The sequence below is a fragment of the Globicephala melas genome, chromosome 6, assembly GCF_963455315.2.
Source record: "Globicephala melas chromosome 6, mGloMel1.2, whole genome shotgun sequence".
Taxonomy (NCBI): Eukaryota; Metazoa; Chordata; class Mammalia; order Artiodactyla; family Delphinidae; genus Globicephala; species Globicephala melas.
In genome coordinates this window covers 6,535,607-6,555,802 of record NC_083319.1, presented here as the reverse complement: position 1 = coordinate 6,555,802, position 20,196 = coordinate 6,535,607, and the positions used below count along the sequence as shown (strand labels likewise).

The following is a 20,196-nucleotide window of genomic DNA, read 5'->3' as shown; positions in this document are numbered from 1 at the left end:
TCGATCTCTGGTCGGGGACTAAGATCCCACATGCCGCGTGGCGCGGCCAGAAAGAGAGGGACCCAGACTAGGTGTTAGTGACATGGAACCCTTGCGTCAAGTTCCTTGTCAGGACGCAGGTTTCCTGACATTTGTAGTGCGCTTACAGGCTTCACTGTGCATCAGCAAGCTCAGTATTACGGATTGGGAGCGGGTGTCCCCCGTCATGAGGGCGCTGGTGGCATTTCCTGTTCTGCTGTGTGTAAGGCTTGTCGTAGATGATCTTCCTGAAATGCACTTGTTTGATTGCAGATCGACTACCACTATATCTCCTCCCAGGGCTTCCCGATCGAAGGGTGGGCTGTGGTGTACTACATCACTCACCTGTAAGTATACAGAGTGACCAGGAAGCACCCATCCTGCCAGGTGGCTTGCCAGACAAGATGGGGCAGCCGTGGTAGGACGAGACCTGCCCCACGTTGACTGGCCCTGCCCTCGCAGGGCAGCCTGCCGGATTCCTGCCAGGCCTGAGGCGTGTGGCGTGCAGTGGCTGTCCCGACCTGAGAGCTCGGGGCTGTCGACGTGCTCCTGCCGATCAGATAGTGGGGCGCATAGCTAGCTAGCGTGTGCCTGAAAGTGCTCCTCACTTACGGTGAATTGCCTGAGTCTGGCCACCTGTCTTTTGCCGGCAGTGCGTGAAATCGTAGAACGAGCTGTACACTCCAACTCCCAGAGTGAGATGCTAAAGAGACCCATTGGTGTCTGTTCATTTTTTTCCCTTGCAGCTTGAAAGGGGCCCTGCTGTTCATCACCATCGCACTCATTGGCACCGGCTGGGCTTTCATTAAGCACATCCTTTCTGATAAAGACAAAAAGATCTTCATGATTGTCATCCCGCTTCAGGTAAAGGAACCCTAGTCCTGCTTGTCCTCGTTCTCTCTTGACACTTAGCTGGGCTCAGCTCCAGGCCTGCCTGGGAAGAGGGAGTCACTTCTGGAAACCCCCGCTTCTGCCTCTGGGGTTGGAGACTGGGCCTCTCTTTCTGAATTCTGACAGACCTGGACCTCAGGTCATTGCACTGGGGGTTGCTCCACCATCTACCGTCTTTAAGCCATCATGTGAATAGGGAGCTGCTGAGAAATTAGGGAATCTGTTTGCCTTGTAACAAGATGGTCCTGTTAGCAAAGAAGCTTGGGTACACGGTGACTCGACCAACAAATTTTTTTTCCCCCCGGCATGCCACATGACTTGCAGGATCTTAGTTCCCCACCCATGGCAGTGAAAGTGCAAAGTCCTAACCACTGGACCGCCAGGGAATTCCCAACAAATTATTTTAAAACTGAATGACATCAGTGAGTTTCCACACGGTAGAATATGAGACATTGGGGCAAACATTTATTAAATGCTTTATATGTTTGGGGCCCCGGACTGAGGCCAACTTTATAAAATTGTGAGCCCCTCAGGAGAGGAACCTTGTCTTATGTATAACAGTCTTATTGGATATAGAACCTGGACATAAGGGACGCATAATAAACAGAGAGGTCCTAGCAGAGATGCACAGCTCCTCAGCTCTGCTTGACCAGGGAGCTTCTATCTGATAAAGTTGTTCTCGTCAGCCAATCATTTTGGAGCACAGTGTAAGTGTGGCAGGTGAGGGTGGGAGAGGGACAACTTTCTGGGCACCCAGGTCAGCCTGTTCCACTCTGGTGATTAGCGGTTTGGCAATGCTTGTGGCAAAACCATCTTCACGGTCAATAATAAGGGGCACACACTAGTGCCAAGTGAATGGTACAGACCATTTGCTGTAGGTTTCCAACGAGAGAGTATTCACCCCAGTTCGAATGATCTGGAAGAGCTCTGTGGTGGAGATGAGCCTTGCCTAGGTTTTAAGGTAAGACACATGACGGAGGCAAACATGACACGACTGTCTGGTGTACAGGAGGTGCTGAGGCGCTGGGCAGGTCTTGGCTGTTGAGCCACTGGGGCCACTTCCCTGCCGGGCTGAGTTCTCCAGCCTGCCAAGGTCTCGGAGCTCGGAGGCGGTGGGCCGGGGTGCTCCTCCCCTGCCGTCCTGCCCCGCCTCGCCTTCCCTCTAGGAGCCGCTGCCTTCCCCTCCAGTTTGACTCTTCCTCACATAGCCTAAACTGTGATATAAGGGACACATCTTCCCAGCTTCCCCCCTTTTGTTCCCCACAAGGTTACATGGCAGGTCACTCGGAGGAAAGAAGGCCATTTAAAAAACTAAATGTAAGGAAGTTACGAGTATTTAAATGTAAGGACTCGTCTGGGAAGTCCTTGAGCATCAGCCTTGAATAGTTGAAACTGTTTCCTTTTGGTCACGGGGAGCCACTGTGCATTTCTGAGTAGGGAGTGATGATGTAAAAATGGAGTTTCGAGAACATTATTGGCGCTTGGTTCCACACCAGCACCTCTGGGAACATTTCGTGTCTGGTGTCAAGAGTGTGAACTAAGGACAAAATGGGATTAAGCATTTAAGCTGTTAGTTTCCCACTTTGTCTTCATGGACAGAGCCACAAATGCAGATGTTTAGGATGGACTGGGCTGCAGGAGGAACCCAGAGGCTGGGTGTCGGTGGGAGACTGAAATTTCAAGCTAATTTTTGCATTTGTATTAAGTGAATTATGGCTTCAGTAATGATTTAACTGATAAGTCCTAGATGGAAAGAGAAACTACCCTTCCCAAGTCATTGCACGACAGGTTTCACATTTTTGTAGAAGTGTGGAGAATTCCCTTTAGAGTAGTGAAGCAGAGTATTTGGGACCATGGATTTCGCGTGGAGTACAGAGGTGGGATTCTGATCTCTGCTTTCATACCTAGTGATAATCTTCGAAAGAATATCTCATAAATTATGTCTCCCTTATGCTCAGTAGTGTCACAGTTTGTAAAATATTGCTCTCTCTGTTTAGCCAGCTGAGGGACTTTTCATAACATGCTAAGAGCTTAATGACAGGACCGAATGTACAAGGCACGTCCTTCACTTTGGAGATTGAAGCAGGCCGTGGACGCAGACGCACCTCAGTGTGGAGAACCAAGCCGTGTCCACTGTGGGGACTCCTCGGGCATCTTCTCTCTCTCTGCCTGGGTTCTCCGGCAGGGCCGCTTCAGGGTAGCCAGACTTCTTATAAGACCGGAGCTCCAAAGGTGTGTGAGAGCCAGGCAGGGGCAGTGTCCTTTGTGTGACCTGCCTTGGAAGTGACATGTGTCAGTCACGGCCACCCTCTCTTGGTCAGAGCAGTCGCAAGCTCGAGGAGGCACGGAGACTACTTCTTGATTGGAGGGAAGCAGTGTTCTGCAAGAGCACATGGACCTGGAAACCGTGCTGTGGTCCTAGGTTGGGGCCTCTAGGTCCTGGTGCCCCCCCACCCCCGCATCGGGGCTGCTCTTGTAAAGATCTGTCCATGCTTTGGGGCCTCAGCAACTTCTGTGTCCTGCAGGTCCTGGCAAACGTGGCCTATATCATCATAGAGTCCACCGAGGAGGGGACGACTGAGTATGGCTTGTGGAAGGATTCTCTGTTTCTGGTGGACCTGCTGTGCTGTGGAGCCATCCTCTTCCCGGTGGTATGGTGAGTGCCTGCGGGGAGGGAGGCCGCGTGTGCACCGTGGGCTTGTCTGTCCAGCCCGATGGCTGAACCCGCCGTTCCCAAACTGGTCAGAATCACACGGGGCATCTGTTTAAAAATGACAACTTCCTGGGCCCCAGACTCACCTGAATTAGTCTCCAGGGGCAGGACCTTGGAATTTGTATCTCTTTCAGGTTCCCGGGTAGATTGTGATAGCGCTCATCTGGCACAGGCTTTTAGCAGTTCAGACACTAGAGAAGATTCTTGAGATGAGAACTTAGTAGCAACATAAAATAGCAGAATGAATTTAAAGGGAAGGGAGTTGAAGAAAGCCCATACACAGCCTCATCTTGCCGGATTGGGTAGAAAGTGCGGAAGTTTACTAACATAAAGCCAGAGATAGTTCTCAGCTCATAAACATTGCAGGTACCTTCAGGATGGTTTGCTTCACTCCTGGAAGTGGCAGGCTTTAGATGCGTGTATGTGTCGTGCTTTGGTTGTGTGTGAAGACACGTTAGTGCCAAGTCAGTGGTTGATGAGAAAGAATGTCCTCCTGAGATCTCATCAAAGTGAAGGAAATTCTTGCTTCAATAGGAAGCACTGAGAGGAAGAAGGGCTAACAAAAGTCAGACACTCGCCTTCATAATGACCTCGTTCTGTGGCCACTTGAAAGCAATCAGTTCTTTTAGAATAAAGTTTAAAAATACAGATTTACCTGCCTTTTATTAGAAGTGAGGTGTTCCACTCTGCAGTGCCCCATGCAGTGAATTAATATTTTTAGACTCCTGGGGTCGATCAGGTCATTCAGTTATTCTGATTATTTAGAACATGGTGCCAGTGGAGTGTAATCCTCATTCGGGCCAGTTATTTAGATTCACTCTTAACCCTAACTCTGTCATGCATCGCATGTGTACATGCAGCAGTTCAGCAGATGGAGCAGACAGCTGCCAGCATATGAGGGAGAGCACGAGTGAGTTTCTTAATCTCCACAACCTCCCCGCATCCTGCCCAGGCTTCTGTAACAGGATGGCCAGCATTGTCTTCAGGCAGAAAGAGCATCTTATTAGGGAATAGAGCCTCAGTCCCCACGGCCACATTTGCACAGTAACATAGGAAGGACCTAGGGGATTGGGGAAGCCCCAGATACACTCTGGAGCTACAAGCGGCCATCTCCTGCCCTTTGTTAATTACAGCACTAAGGAGCAGATGCCAGATGGCAAGATTCTTCAAGGTAACCACTCTGAAAATTGCTGTAAAGTGAAAAAGTCAAGTACTAGAGAGGTAATTTAAGAAACAGTATCAAAGTTTTTTTTAAACATTCAGATTCAGCCAGCTTTGGTTCAGTGTCAGCTTTGTGCCACTTAATTTCACATGTTGCGCCATTCAGTTCTCACAGGTGGGCAAACTGCAGAGGTTTTAGGAGAAATGACTTACTTACAGTTGAGTAGAGAGTGGGCAGCTGTGCCAGGACTGCAGCCTGGGTCTGTGAGATCCCAACCCTCCTCCCCCTGTGCCATGTCTGCTTGTGCTGTGCCCTTCCTCCCACACAGTCCTTCCCTCGGTGCCTGTGAACTCTGCCTAGAACGCTGGTCTACAGCTTCTTTAAGAACGTTCACGTTCCCCTGTCTGACTGGTAATTGGTTACCAGCACCTCACAGCCAGAAAAGATTCCCTGGAGGTTGGCATTTTTTCAGCAAAGTTAGAAATCTCAGGTCGATGAAGTATCGAGTTTGCATGAAGCCTTGTGCTCGCAGCTCCTAGACCTAGACTTCAGAAGTCGGCCTGTGACCTTCTTATGGGGTCCATTCTCTCCAGGTAGCAGGTGAACTCACTGAGGCTCCGTTGTCCTAGCTGTGTTGCGGCGGGGGCGTGGCTGTGGGACTGAGAGATTAGGTAGAAGAAGATGAGGAGTGTTATTGTGTTTTGATCTTTCCCCTCACACCCAGGTCTCTGCCAGGCTTTTTTGAGCCAGCAGAGGGCATCTTTAACCCTCAGGCTTGGGCACCATACGTGCTGAAGGGTTGCTTATCAACAGTCATGTTGTCTAGGGAGAGTGCTCTAAAATCATCTAGTCCAGCCTTTGAAGTTTATAATCGAGAAATTCAAGGCCTCAAGTTACTAGTGCTGAAAATAGAGGAATGCAAATTTGTTAGCTAACTTTTTTGTTCTCCAAATGTTTATTTTTAGGTCAATCAGACATTTACAAGAAGCATCAGCAACAGATGGAAAAGGCAAGTTCCTTTTGGTGCTGGACAGCGTTCCCTAAAGCCACATGCCTGGGCACTGCTGAGGGTGGAGCAGGAAGGCCGGTGCTCAAGGGAGAGCCCTAGGGGCTTTGTAAGAGTAGCCCCGGGTTGTTTGCCGGTGAGGCAGGTGGGGAGCATTACTGAGAGCAGTTGTGTAAGGCCTGGAGGTGACTGCTTATCACCACTCCCGAGTGTGATCTTCACCTTCTCAGAACTGAGTCAGGAGGAGAAAATGTTGTCTTGGAAGGACCAGATAACACTTCACTGTGAGAACAGGGGCTGTTATGGATTGGGAATGGCTATGTGTAAAGCATCCCTTCCTGCTGATTTAACACGCTTTCAAAATAGTTGTGTCAGTATTAATTCAAAAAGAGACTCATGCCAGAAAGAACCTCTGAAACTCTCTGATTTTTAAATGGTTGTGCCATTATAACCCTTTTGCATCTTCTTGATTTTCGAACCATGCCTCCTGAGTCTGAAAAGAAACCACAGAGAAAATGTTTTGCATTTCTGGGCTTATTTGAATAATGTCCATGACGACAGGCTGCCGTGGGCCACGTGGGGATTTCAGGCCACAGCTGGTTGAGGAGGCACGCTCTCTCAAAGGTCCCGTCTGCCTCTGGATCCATGAAATCCCACACCCAGTGCTGGTAGTAATGTTCTTTAAGCCAGATTATTCATTTGTTCTTGTTAAATAAAATTTTGTTGCTGACCTGTTTTCTGATTGTAAAAGTAATGTAGGTTCATTTTGGAAATTTTGGAAAATGGATAGTAGGCACAAAGCTTCCTTCACATTTGCTATACAGTTAATATCACATGATTTTCTTTAAATTGAATTAACCTGACTTCAAGGCTTCATACCAGTGTCAGGCACGATCCCAGCGTTCTTATTGAGAGCACAGTACTCGCTGGGGTATCTCCAGTTTGGGGTCCACAGTAGTTGCTGTCGGGATTCCTGCTGTCTGGGTCCGTGAAGTGCTCTTGCTGTGAGAAGCCTGGTGTGTGAGGGTCATGCCAGGCTGGGAGCCCTGGTACTCAGATTCCAGGCTCCCAAGGTGCCCCCAGCTTCCCAGGTGGCCATAAGGCCCCACTTGCAGAATGTGCCAACTCTCTTTCTAGTCCCAGGAAATAGCTTTTTTTTTCTCTCTCTCTCTCTTCCTTCTAAAGCCCTGGATTCCCTTCTCCCTCTGGAATGCCCTCTGGGATAGATTCTTTTTCACTTTTTTTTAAAATTTATTTATTATTTATTTTTGGCTGCGTTGGGTCTTCATCGCTGCACGCAGGCTTTCTCTAGTTGCGGCGAGCCGGGGCTACTCTTCGTTGCGGTGTGCGGGCTCTATTGCTGTGGCTTCTCTTATTGCGGAGCACAGGCTGTAGGCGCTGCGCCTTCAGTAGTTGTGGCTCATGGGCCCTAGAGCACAGGTTCAGTAGTTGTGGTGCACGAGCTTAGTTTCTCCGCGGCATATGGGATCTTCCCGGACCAGGGCTCGAACCCATGTCCCCTGCATTGGCAGGCGGATTCTTAACCACTGTGCCACCAGGGAACTCCTGGGATAGATTCTTTTCAGTGAGTTTAAGCTGGAACGTGGTCTGCAGAAATCTTTTGCTTTTAGCCTGGCTTTCTGAGTCACGGATCTCAGAGAGCCGTTCTGCCTTCTTGGAGTGTGGGGTAAAGGAAAGCTGCAAAAAATAAACCATGAATTCGAATCTTGATAAAGCACGCTGCCACAAACAAAGTAAAAACCCACCTTCTGGGAACTTATCGTTTGGGCATGTTCTTGCCTTTTTTTTTTTCCTTCTTCTATGCATGTTATATAAAAAGTTGGTTTTATTATTTCTGTAACTTAATGAATAGGTCTTTCTCTTATTTTAATATATTGAAATGAGACATTTTAACTTTTTCATCTTTTTACACTTCAGTAGTTCTGGGTTCATTTTACTGACTGTTTGACTGAAAATGTTCAAAAATCCCAAGGGTAACGTTTTCCAGTTGATAAGTTTTATCTGTACTTTTCTTTTTTTTATTTATTAGTTTATTTGGCTGTGTCAGGTCTTTGTTGCGGCTCATGGGTTTCTCTCTAGCTGTGGTGCGTGGGCTCCAGAGCACGCAGGCTCAGTAGTAGTGGTGTGCAGGCTTAGTTGTCCCACGGTAGTTGCGGCACATGGGCTCTCTAGTTGTGTCGTGCGGGCTCAGTAGTTGCGGTGTGAGGGCTTAGTTGCCCTGCAGCATATGAGATCTTAGTTCCCTGACCAGGGGTCGAACCCGCGTACGCTGCATTGGAAGGTGGATTCTTAACCACTGGACTGCCAGAGAAGTCCTATCTGTACTTTTCTTCTTGGCTTCATCCTTACCCCTTTGTGAATTCCTCTATTCCTTCCTCACCACTCCCTTCTCCTCTTCTCCATTGTTCTGATCCTCTGAGACCTCTCTGCCTTCTCCACTTTGCTTTTAGAGGGCTTGGGGGTGACTGTGATAATTAACTGTCTCTGTGACCATTTATTCCATGAGACATTGATTGTTGTTTAGTAAAGTGTCCTGCCTGCGGTGGACAGCACAGCAAGTGAAGCCCAAGATGGGGGGGGTCACAGTTGTCCCCCAGCATCTGTAGTAAAGAGAAACTTTATGGAACAGGAACGCTTTTGTCATCCCCTGGGGCATACAAGGCAGTTTCTTGTTTTTTCCACCAGGTGACAGCATGGGACCTCTTCAGCAGAGAGCGAATATGAAAACCGGAAGTCCTGCAGGCACACCAGGACTTTCGTTCCACCGTTCTCGGGGACATACCATTAAGAAAGCACCCATGTCTCGTCAGCAGATATCACAAGCCTCTGAAAGAGGGACAGAGTTGATTAGAATAGGGTGTCTTCTCGATTCGTCCTCTTTCACTGAGCTGGTTTAGGCTGTGGGGTGCTTTGGAGCCAATCCACAAACGCGTATTTCACTCTGAACTTGGAAGAGTGGTTATGCTTGTGACCCTTCCAGAAACAGGGCAGCCACGTCCCCACGTTTGAAGTCTCCCCTGCGGAGAACTCAGGGGCAGCACGCTGTGCTGGCACACCATCCTCGGGCACCTGCTCGGCTACCCCAGGACAGAGGTGAGGCGGCACGGGAGAGCTTGAGTGAGCGCACTGCCCACCGCCTGCGGGTGACCCTCTCTGCTCCTCAGTTCGCCCGGCCTGAGATCTAGATCCTGGAGGCAGCTGACAGAGCAGAGGCCGTGGGCAGTAAAGTCTCCTGCGGGATTTGGAAGCTTTTGGCCGGATGGAGCCTGACACTTTGGTTCTTCTTCTTAGTCTCATGATTCCACTGACTCATTACATGACCTTGACCGCGACTTGGGCTTAAGAATGTCAGTTTAAGTGCAGTCTAGGCTGACTGATTGCAGGTGGGGGAAAGGCTGTTTGTAGTTGTTCTCCCTGCACTTGGGATTCATATTGCTTTCTTTTCTTTTCTTTTTTTCTTTTTTCTTTTTTGATAGGTAAGAAGTGGATTTATTTAGAGAGAAACACACTCCACAGAGTGTGGGCCATCTCAGAAGGCGAGAGTGGCACCAGGGTACGGGGTTGTCAGTTTTTATAGGAGCGGATAATTTCATAGGTAATGAGTGGGAGGTGTGTTCCAGCTATCTGGGGGCAGGTAGCTTTCAAAGAATGTGGGTGTGGATTTGTTTACTTCTTTGTGTCTAGATTCCTTTCGACAGAAGCTGAGAAAGTATAAAGGAAAACATTAAGGGCGAAGCTGCCCACTGTCCTTAAGTCGTGTCTTTGTCTCTCCTGTCACACGTGGTGGCTTCTCTCAGGTGCTCTGTCATTTAGTGTCACTGCCGTGCCACATCCTCTGAGAGGAGGCTTCGTTGAGTCTTCACAGGCACGCCCAGCTCTGCTGCGCTGTGTTTTGCCTTCCAGGAGTCACTGGCTGTTTCTGCCTTTGAGCCTGCACCCTTGTTCCCTTCTCTTCCTCCAGTGTCATTACCTCAGAGGACTGGATTGGGGAGACACACCATACGCCTAATTAACAATCTCTGCTTCTGAGCATCTTCTTTTTTCCCCTTTTGTTTCTGAGGAAATTTCAGCGGAAGGCTTCTTCGAAATTTTAGCTTTCACGTGAGCGTCAAAAGCACTTAAACAAATGGTGATTGGCTGGTTGAAGAGGGTATGGAGGAAAGGCTTCATTCCCAACTGCCGCTGTGTTCTGAAAGTAGCTGTGGCCTTGACAGGGCAGCCGTGCTCAGGAGGGTCCTCAGGATCAGAACTTTTTTCATAATAAGACTTTCGCAGCCTTCTTTGCTGTTGATGTTTGCACTGATGGTGCAGAAGCAGAGGTGGGTAAAACAGCTGGCGCCTTGGCATGATTCAGGACGGTGGCACCGAACTGTTAGTGGCCGCTGCATCCTTCATTACCATCTACTTCCTGGGGGTGAAAAAGGCTCACTTCACTTAAGAATGCCTTGATGAGTTAGGAGAAAGTACTAATGTTATTCAGTCTGGACCCTTGGATATTTGTCTTTACCATCCTGTGTGGAATGGGACATACCCAGGAAGCACTTGTGCATTGTCCCGGGCTGTGGTGGTCATCTTGAGGAAAAGCGTGTGTGCAGTTGTTTGAGTTGTGAGCCAAACTAGCTGCTTTCTCTCGGGACACTGTTTTTATTTGAAAGAATGATGACAGTCCAACTGTGTTTACTCAGACCTGGGCTTTTGACAAACATTTTCCTGAAAATGAACGAAGTGAATGTGTCACTTCATGAAAACAATTTAAAATATTTGCTGTCAGTGATCTAATTTTCACTTGAAAGCACAGATTTTAATTTAGGAAAACTTATAATCTACCACTGTAAGCTTGACGGCTTCCCAGTTCTTAACAGACATCTGGTGTGAGCAGGGGTGATATTAAACAAATGTGACTTTAAAAATATTTTATGATACAAGTTTCAGTATTTCAGAGATCTGCTTAACTCAGTGAAACAATATTTTCTACCTGATCACTGCATGTTACGCAGTCATGCGTGAATAAAAGATCCATTCAGAGTCTAAGATGGACCAGTGGATTTTACTGTGACAGAGTGCGAAAGTTCATTGCTACAGGGACTTACCTGGTGGTGGAGTGGTTAAGAATCTGCCTGCCAATGCAGGGGACATGGGTCCGATCCCTGGTCCACGAAGATCCCACGTGCCACGGAGCAACTAAGCCCGTGTGCAACAACTACCAAGCCTGCGCTCTGGAGCCGGCAAGCCACAACTGCTGAAGCCCACGTGCCACAACTACTGAGCCCACGTGCCGCAACTACTGAGCCCGTGTGCTGCAGCTGCTGAAGCCTGTGCACCTAGAGCCCATGCTCCACAGCAGGAGAGGCCACCGCAATGAGAAGCCCACGACCCTGCTCACCACAGCTAGAGAAAGCCCGTGTGCAGCAACGAAGACCCAACACAGCCAAAAATTAAAAAACAAATTTTTTTAAATTAAAAAAACCCAGTAATCTAAAAAAGAAAAGAAAGTTCATTGCTACAGTTTCAGATTCCCTACCTCACCTATCTTTAAGAAGCTACCATTTGTCAAGCTTTAATGCAGAATCAAAGACGACTGTTCACAGTTCTCTGAGAAGGCCGACGTCTGATTAGGCCCTATTTTCTTTATAGACTTCAACCAAAACACTCCCTCACTCCAGATTTGAAGGCAGAAGCAGATACAAGAATCCAGTTGTGTTCTATTAAGCCAGACGTTACAGGAATTTACAAAAATGGAAAACAGTTTCACTCTTCTCATGAAATTTTTTTGGAAGTTATTTTTTAATAAGGAAAACATTGTTTATATTAACATGTAATGGATTATTTATTTTTGTTACTTTTAAATGAATTATTAAATGTTTTTGAAATTTGTTTCAATTTCTAACATGGTAAGTATTGGTAGACTCTACCCACATCAACACAAGCTCTTTGTGGTCCTCAGTAATGTTTTAAAAGTGTGAAGGGGTCCTGGGCTTCCCTGGTGGCGCAGTGGTTGAGAGTCCGCCTGCCGATGCAGGGGACGCGGGTTCGTGCCCCGGTCTGGGAGGGTCCCACATGCCGTGGAGTGGCTGGGCCCATGAGCCATGGCCGCTGAGCCTGCGCATCCGGAGCCTGTGCTCCGCAACGGGAGAGGCCACAACAGTGAGAGGCCCGCGTACCGCAAAAAAAAAAAAAAAAAAAAGTGTGAAGGGGTCCTGACACTGAAAGTTTGAGAAACGTGTGTTAGGGACAAGGCTTCTTGAGTCTGGTGGTCAGGATGACCATGAAGGGGAGTGAAAAGCCTGCCTGGTTCTCTTCTCCTGTGCCTACTGAGCCCGTTTCAGACTTACTTGGCCAAATTCTATGACTATTTAAGATGTCTCTTCATTCTGGGCAACTCATGGGGGGGAAAATGTTTCATTTGGATGTATTCATATAAACAGGCCTAATGAAAAACCCACTGATGAGAAAGGAAGAGAAATACCCCTGTCTGTTTTTATAGATAAAGCCTTATTGGAACACAGCTGTGCGGTGTGTATGCCTGTGGTTTGTGGCTGCTTTTGCGCTGAGGTGGCAGAGATCCCCGGCCCGCAAGGCCAGACGCCTACTCTCCAGGCCTGTATAGAAACAGTTTGCTGGCTCCTGGCTGTTGTACTGTTGTAGACATTTAAGAGATACCATTTTAAAAACCGTACCTACAGTGTAGTGCTGTTGACTGACTTCATTCTATACTGAGCACTTTGAAAACTATTAAGCTCACATAGATGTAAGAAATCACTGCTTTTAAGTATTTGCCAAACTCCAACTTTTGTATCCAGAACTGTGTTCTTTGTTGTTTGATTGGAACAATAGCTTTTGCATCTTCATCTGCTCTGGTGTTTTACCTGACCTGTTTACTCTCATGGGAATTGGTACTTTTCTTTAACTAGCAAGATGGCTTTTCGCATGGATCTCCTTTGTTTACCAGCAGGGCTTTGGGTTGTACCCTTCCGCCTGGCCCATGTGAATAAGCACCTCTTCCTCAGTTCCTGGTTATAATTCCAGGTTTGTCCAAGTGGAAACTAAGGTAGCCCCAGATGCACTGATGCTCTAGGCACTGAGGACTGTGATTAGGTTAAACTTGGAGACTCAGGGTCAAAAGCCTGGAGGGGAAGAAGGAGGGCAGGAGAAGGGGGAGCCTCCCGGCTGCACATCTGGCGTGATCCCATCTCCTCGGCATGGGGCTGGGGCTGGAGGTGAGGGTTGAGGGCGGTGCTCTAGGACGGGGTGCGGCCTGGGCAAGGCTGATTTCCTCCAGAACTGCCTGCCGTCTGCTAGTGTCTGCCCCGCTGTGGAGTGTAGTCTGTTGGGCTCCTGGCTCTGGAGCGCTGTTTCCTGATGATAGGAGAGAAGAGGCAGAAGAAATGAGATTCCCTTTGTCCGGTCACTCAGAAGATGTTCATGCTTCCTTTTGTCCGTGGGTAGCTAGAGCATGTACTTGTAAATCCACCTCTGTGCCAGCAGTCTGACGCATACCACGGGAGCACTGTGACAGTCCTCGGCTCCAGAAGGGTGGAGTGTTAGGCAGACCACTTTCTCTCCGGCAGTGTGATAGAAGTACTCATAAAACCTCCTCCCTCTCTTAAGGCACGAGGTGAGGGGGCATATGTCGAGCTCTCAGAAGGGTTCTGTCCTGTGCTCAGGGCCACTTCACTGAAGTGTGTGGCGACCCTCTGACTCTGATGTTCTTCCCGTGGCATCCGGGAGTGCCTTACCCTGGCGTGTGCCACCAGGCACTTCAGGCGCGGGTAGGGGATGCATGGCCTTCAGCAAATTTTCAAACAAGTCTGTGACCCTGGGAAGGGTGAAAACCATAGCTAAGTAAACTGTCATGAAGAGAGAATGAGAGAAAAAAGTGTATTTTATGAGACTGGCTTAATACAGTGATTTTTAATTTTTAAAAAAATTTTATTTATTTGTTTATTTTTGGCTGCGTTGGGTCTTCATTGCTGAGCGGGGGCTACTCTTCGCTGCAGTGCGCAGGCTTCTCACCGCGGTGTCTTCTCTTGTTGCAGAGCATGGGCTCTAGGCGCGTGGGCTTCAGTAGTTGTGGCACGTGGGCTCAGTAGTTGTGGCTTGCGGGCTTAGTTGCTCTGCGGCATGTGGGATCTTCCTGGACCAGGGCTTGAACCCATGTCCCCTGCATTGGCAGGCGGATTCTTAAGCACTGCGCCACCAGGGAAGCCCAGTGATTTTTAATTTCTTTAAACACCAAAACCTTCTCATTACTTGCCCTCCGCAGATCACACAAAATTCCTTCAGTGTCGTGAACCTAATCACAGCTTCTAATCAACATTTTGAAGTAATCATTTAGCCAGTGATACCGCCCTGAGTTCATATAATCTACAACCAAAAGCAAAGGGGCCCCTCATGTCCTCAGGCTGAGAACCAGCCTCATCATGGTCACATTACCAGTTTTTTATTAGGCCTTTAAAACATTGGGAACCTAACTGCCTGAGGGGTCCGTCCCTCGGCCACCCAGCGGGCCTGGTCAGTAATCTGGGTTGGCGGCCCACCTTGGCTCCGGGCGTGGTTCCCTGTCTAGGGGTGTCAGCACGCATTTGACTCTGAGAGTCTCGAGACAGACACAGTTGAAACCAGCTCTTCTCCATCACTGCAGTACTCAGGGAGGTCTGGTTCTCTTATTGAGAAGGTGCTATCCGCTGTTAACCAGCTGTGTCTTTAAGCAGTGGGATGTCTGACTTGAATCTGTGCAGTGGGCGGCCCTGGGGCTGGGGGAGTCCCAGTCACTCTACTCAGCTCAGCTCATTGTGGACTTCCAGAGACGGGACGTGATGGGAGGGGCTGACAGGAGCCGAGTCTGAGATCAGCTTGGCCCTGAGGACCCCTCCTCTAGCGGGGCCTTTGGTGTGGTTCTGGAGTATAAGGGAAGCGAAAGGCAGAAATTTGCTTGACTTGACAGTGCAAGTCTTCATAGAATTACTTTCCTTGTGTGGGATGGCCATCAGCCGCTCTCTTGGGCCATTCTTGTTTCTTTCTTTTTATTAGTAATTTAAGATAAAATTTTGCTTACAGTAAGATGCACAGTCATTAACTGTTCAGTTCATGACTTTTGACCACTCCTGGGTCATTGATTTAAGTATATATTGGAAATGTATTTTGAACCACTTTTCACACAACCCTCAACAGTTTGAAGGTCAAAGAGTTTCCTTCTCTAAGTAGTTCTTCTTGTATTAGCGCACCCTTCCCCGTACTTGCTGATTCCTTCTCTGTGAGATGCGTTAGTGGAATCTCTTCTTAATGGAGGCCAGAGGGCACCCCATGAGCTGATCACTCCCCAGAAAGGACCCTTTCAGAACAGTGGGGTCCCAGGCCAGTGTGGCCTGGCTTTCAGGTCTGTGCTTGACCGTGAACAGGGGAAGCAGCCCTGTCACCCGTACAGAGTGGGCCTGAGCCCGATGCTGAAGCAGGTTGTGGAAATGGTGCTACTGAGAGTGAGTCAGAGTGAGTCTCCTGCCGTCCAGGCTTTGCCATCACACTCATTTCTTTAATTTTTGTGCTTGACTCAAAATTCCCTCTGAAGCGTGGCAGGGAGGAAGCAGGAGAAAAAGGTGATGGGTGGGTGAGGGTGTTTTTAAGCCCCGAGGCTTTCCTTACTCCCGGGGAAGGATTTTCACCCTTTAAGTGGCTGTCGTGGGCCTTTGCCTCTGTGTGTTCCGTGGATCATCCGGTATTGACTCCTCAGTACTGGATTGCTGGCAGCTCCTGGGCATTGCCCACACTCTGAGCCACCATCACATCCCTGAGCTGCCAGTGGATTACAAAGCTATGAATTGCCTTTCTCTTAGCACAAAGTGTAGGTGTTAAAAGCTTGGTCCTTGGAGGGAGGGACTTGGGTTTGAGCACTGGCCTCCCCACTTACAAGCTCTGTGACCTTGGTAATTTACTAAACTTCTTCAGGCCTGAGTCCTTCATCTGTGAGGCAGTGGTAACAATGCCTCTTCCCTCATAGAGGATGTTGTGAGGATTACATGAGATGAAGCATGAGGGGTGCCCAGGCAGATGCCTGGTGCGTGGTTACCACTCAATAGATGTGACCACCAGCACTATTGTTCTTTTCATTGTCACAGTTCCGAGACCACCCAGGGAAGACCACTGGGGAGGAAGGGGACGACCTGCCTTCTTGCCAGCCTGTTTAGTTCCCCATTGGTGTAAAGAGGAAAGGTGAAAGTCTAGGGAAGGTGTGGTGTTTCCTCTAGGCCAGGCGCGTTTGCTCTTTTGCTACTGCGTCAGAGAACTGACTTGTTAAGTATATGAGAACCTGGGCTCTTCCTGCCTCGTGGGCACTTGTTCTGTGCTCATCAGTAAAAAGCACCTGCCAAAACCCAGAGTCATGGCTGTTTTCCTGAGAGTGAGTGGGAGGAAGAGGAATCCACCAGAGGCCAGCCTTGTAGGAGTTCCTGAAGCAGGTGGACCTGCTCCCTCCCTGCCCCCAATCCCTGCCCTTCCCCATTCCCTGGGAGGCTTTTCAAAATCCTTATAGCCAGGCCCAATTGCAGAAGAATCAGGGGCAACCTGGGCATCTGTCCTTAACTAAAGCTCTCCAGATGATTCTGGTGCTCACCGGTTAAGAGCCATTGCCATAAAGAAATTCTAACCCACCACTAAGACATTCTCCTCTGAAGGAGACCGATGCCCAGAGAAGGAAGTGGCAGGCCAGGCTAGGGCACGCTGAGTTACGATGGTGCGGTGACTAGAATTCGGGTCTCCTGGCTCCTTCCGAGTTATTTTTCCTCTCATCTTGCTCATTCTTTTACCATATTTGCTGTTCCTCGTGGTGGGATCAAAAATAGCCAGCCCAGACGTGGTGAGCCTCACTCCCATGGGAGGCCAGCCCTGCCGCGGCCCAGTAAGCCGCACGCCTTCGGCGCTCTTAGCTGCAGGGAAAGCTTTTTTGGAAGAAAAGCAAGGGGAGGCTTGGGATTCCAGGCTGCGACGTGCTGCATCACTGCCCATTGCAGCACACTGGTGAGGTTGCGCCCTCGGAGCTGGTCCTCCTCTGCTCAGCGTGCTGACTCAGCATGTGCACGTGGCAGCCCTGCTTCCAGGAGAGCCCAGGGCCACCACTTGTTCCCGTTTCACTTACTAGAGCCTGGACTCCTGCCAGATGTGGCAGCCACCACAACGCATTTGGTATTGGAAAACTATAAACGTTGACCCTTGAACAGCGCGGGGCTTGGGGCAGTCGAACCCTCTGCGCAGTCGAAAATCGGTGAGTATAACAGTCACCGCTGTTCTTCCGTATCTGCATTCCACAAACCACGGGTCCCCTAGTACTGTAGTATTTACAGTTGGGGAAAAAAATCCACGTAAGGGTGGACCTGAGCAGTTCCAATCCGTGTTGTTCAAGGATCAGCTGTAATCCTAATACAGTCCTAATGCTGTAACCTCAGACGTTCGTCTAGTGCTTACTGTGTGCTGTTTGTCTTCCACGTACCGTGTCAGTCAATTCCTCCAACCAACCCTAGTGGTAGGTGGTGGTATTCTTGTTTTACAGATGAAGGAACTGAGGCTCAGAGAAGTTAGGTGAATTATCTGAGGTCACACAGCTAGTAAACAGCACAGTTGGAATTAGAACCCAAGATGTTCAGATGTGCAGGGCCTACGCTGTTACTCACAACAATAAGTGAGCTTGCTTCCTGCCTTCACAGCCATGGCTGTGACTGGAACACCCATGTGGGACCCGGGAGCCTGATCCCACGAGCAGCAGACTTGCAAACGGATGTCTTTCTTGTGACTGGAAATGATGTCTGTCGTGACTGGTGGGTTTCGGGATCAACCCTGAGCCCTGCGTATTGTGGCTGCATTTCTTAAGAGTCAACACCGGTTGTTCCCGAGGTCCGTTTATCTGTTCCAGCACGTGTCCCGGGATGGCGCGGCATCGGTGCCCGTGCTGACGTTTCCTCGTGTTGCCTGGACGTCATGTGCAGGCTCATTTTTTGACTGCTTCCTGGCCTGCCTGACTTCTCGGAGTGTCTGACAGGCAGCCGTGTGGTGCAGATCGCAGGGGGATGGGAGAGGCAGTGCCTCCCCGCCTTCCTCTGATCCCATGGAGACCTGCGGTGGCCTGACCCCTCTGCTTCCTCTCAGTCAGCCCTCCCTCTGCCCCTGATTTGCTTTCCTGTGATGGCGGGGGGCTCAGACTTCACCTGAAGAATTCTCTCTGGTACTCTCAACTTCATCCCACCCCTCCCTCAGCCACTAAGACAGGATCCACCTTGTTCCCTGGCCCGCCACTGCTCTGCCCTGTCAGACAGGTCCCTTGCCACTTCGAGGAACCTCTACAAATTCAAGGTTTTTTTTTTTTTTTACATCTTTATTGGAGTATAATTGCTTTACAATGGTGTGTTAGTTTCTGCTTTATAACAAATTATACATATGTTCCCATATCTCTTCCCTCTTGTGTCTCCCTCCCTCCCACCCTCCCTATCCCACCCCTCCAGGCGGTCACAAAGCACCAAGCTGATCTCCCTGTGCTATGCGGCTGCTTCCCACTAGCTATCCACCTTACGTTTGGTAGTGTATATATGTCCATGCCTCTCTCTCGCTTTGTCACAACTTACCCTTCCCCCTCCCCATATCCTCAAGTCCATTCTCTAGTAGGTCTGTGTCTTTATTCCTGTCTTACCCCTAGGTTCTTCATGACATTTTTTTTCCTTAAATTCCATATATATGTGTTAGCATACGGTATTTGTCTTTCTCTTTCTGACTTACTTCACTCTGTATGACAGACTCTAGGTCTATCCACCTCATTACAAATAGCTCAGTTTCGTTTCTTTTTATGGCTGAGTAATATTCCATTGTATATATGTGCCACATCTTCTTTATCCATTCATCTGATGCTGGACACGTAGGTTTTTTCCATCTCCGGGCTATTGTAAATAGAGCTGCAATGAACATTTCGGTTCATGACTCTTTTTGAATTATGGTTTTCTCAGGGTATATGCCCAGTAGTGGGATTGCTGGGTCATATGGTAGTTCTATTTGTAGTTTTTCAAGGAACCTCCATACTGTTCTCCATAGTGGCTGTACCAATTCACATTCCCACCAGCAGTGCAAGAGTGTTCCCTTTTCTCCATACCCTCTCCAGCGTTTATTGTTTCTAGATTTTTTGATGATGGCCATTCAGGCAGGAATGTACAGTGGAGAAAGGACAGCCTCTTCAGTAAGTGGTGCTGGGAAAACTGGACAGGTACATATAAAAGTATGAGATTAGATCACTCCCTAACACCATACACAAAAATAAGCTCAAAATGGATTAAAGACCTAAATGTAAGGCCAGACACTATCAAACTCTTAGAGGAAAACATAGGCAGAACACTCTATGACATACATCACAGCAAGATCCTTTTTGACCCACCTCCTAGAGAAATGGAAATAAAAACAAAAATAAACAAATGGGACCTAATGAAACTTCAAAGCTTTTGCACAGCAAAGGAAACCATAAACAAGACCAAAAGACAACCCTCAGAATGGGAGAAAATATTTGCAAATGAAGCAACTGACAAAGGATTAATCTCCAAAATTTACAAGCAGCTCATGCAGCTCAATAACAAAAAAACAAACAACCCGATCCAAAAATGGGCAGAAGACCTAAATAGACATTTCTCCAAAGAAGATACACAGACTGGCAACAAACACATGAAAGGATGCTCAACATCACTAATCATTAGAGAAATGCAAATCAAAACTACAATGAGGTGTCAAATTCAGGGTTTTTGACCTTAGTGGGGCTCTCATTCTTCTTTTTTTTTTTTGTGGCCACACTGCACAGCTTGTGGGATCTTAGTTCCGCGACCAGGGATTGGGCCCTGGCCCTCGGCACTTCCGAGTCCTAACCACTGGACCGCCGGGGAAGCCCCTGGACTCTTATTCTTGACTCTTCCATCTTTTCTCCAGAGAGATTATTCCAAAATGTAGATGTGATTCAGGCTTTGCCCTGCTTGAGATGCTTCAGAGGCTCCCTGGGGCCTTGGCATCAACGAGGAGAGCAGCTCGTGGTCTGCGTCTGACTGAGTTTGGGGCTTTGTCCTCAGCCCAGCCGTGTCCCTAGCCTCTCCGCAGTCCAGCTGCGCTGAGCTGCTTTCTCTGCACCGAGACGTGATACCAGCATCTCCAAACCTTGGTATCTGCTCTTCCCCAACGTTCTCTCTGCTCGGCCTCTCCACTCTCGCTCCCTCCTGAGCCCCCGTCAGGCCTCTGCTTGGACACCACTTCCTTTGGGAATCCTGTCTTTCCTCCCTATCCCCTTAGTCTGAGTTGGGAGCCCTTCAGTTGGGCGTGGCCATGGCAACCATGCATATCCCAGCACAGCACCATGAAATCCAGGAATAGAAACATGCT

General features: G+C 48.7%; 1 protein-coding gene across 2 annotated transcripts in view; it reads left to right on the top strand.

Moving 5' to 3' along the window:
• The window catches only part of GPR107 (G protein-coupled receptor 107), a 79,764-nt gene that overhangs the window by 33,960 nt on the left and 25,608 nt on the right, over nucleotides 1-20,196 (top strand). For both annotated transcript variants that reach the window (XR_009564234.2, XM_030838566.3), the window contains exons 11-14: nucleotides 292-365; nucleotides 765-882; nucleotides 3,435-3,565; nucleotides 5,750-5,793. Coding sequence is in view for 1 of the 2 variants with exons in the window: in XM_030838566.3 (XP_030694426.1) it covers nucleotides 292-365; nucleotides 765-882; nucleotides 3,435-3,565; nucleotides 5,750-5,793 (367 nt within the window). In the remaining variant the exon portion in view is untranslated. The remainder of the gene's footprint in view (nucleotides 1-291; nucleotides 366-764; nucleotides 883-3,434; nucleotides 3,566-5,749; nucleotides 5,794-20,196) is intronic.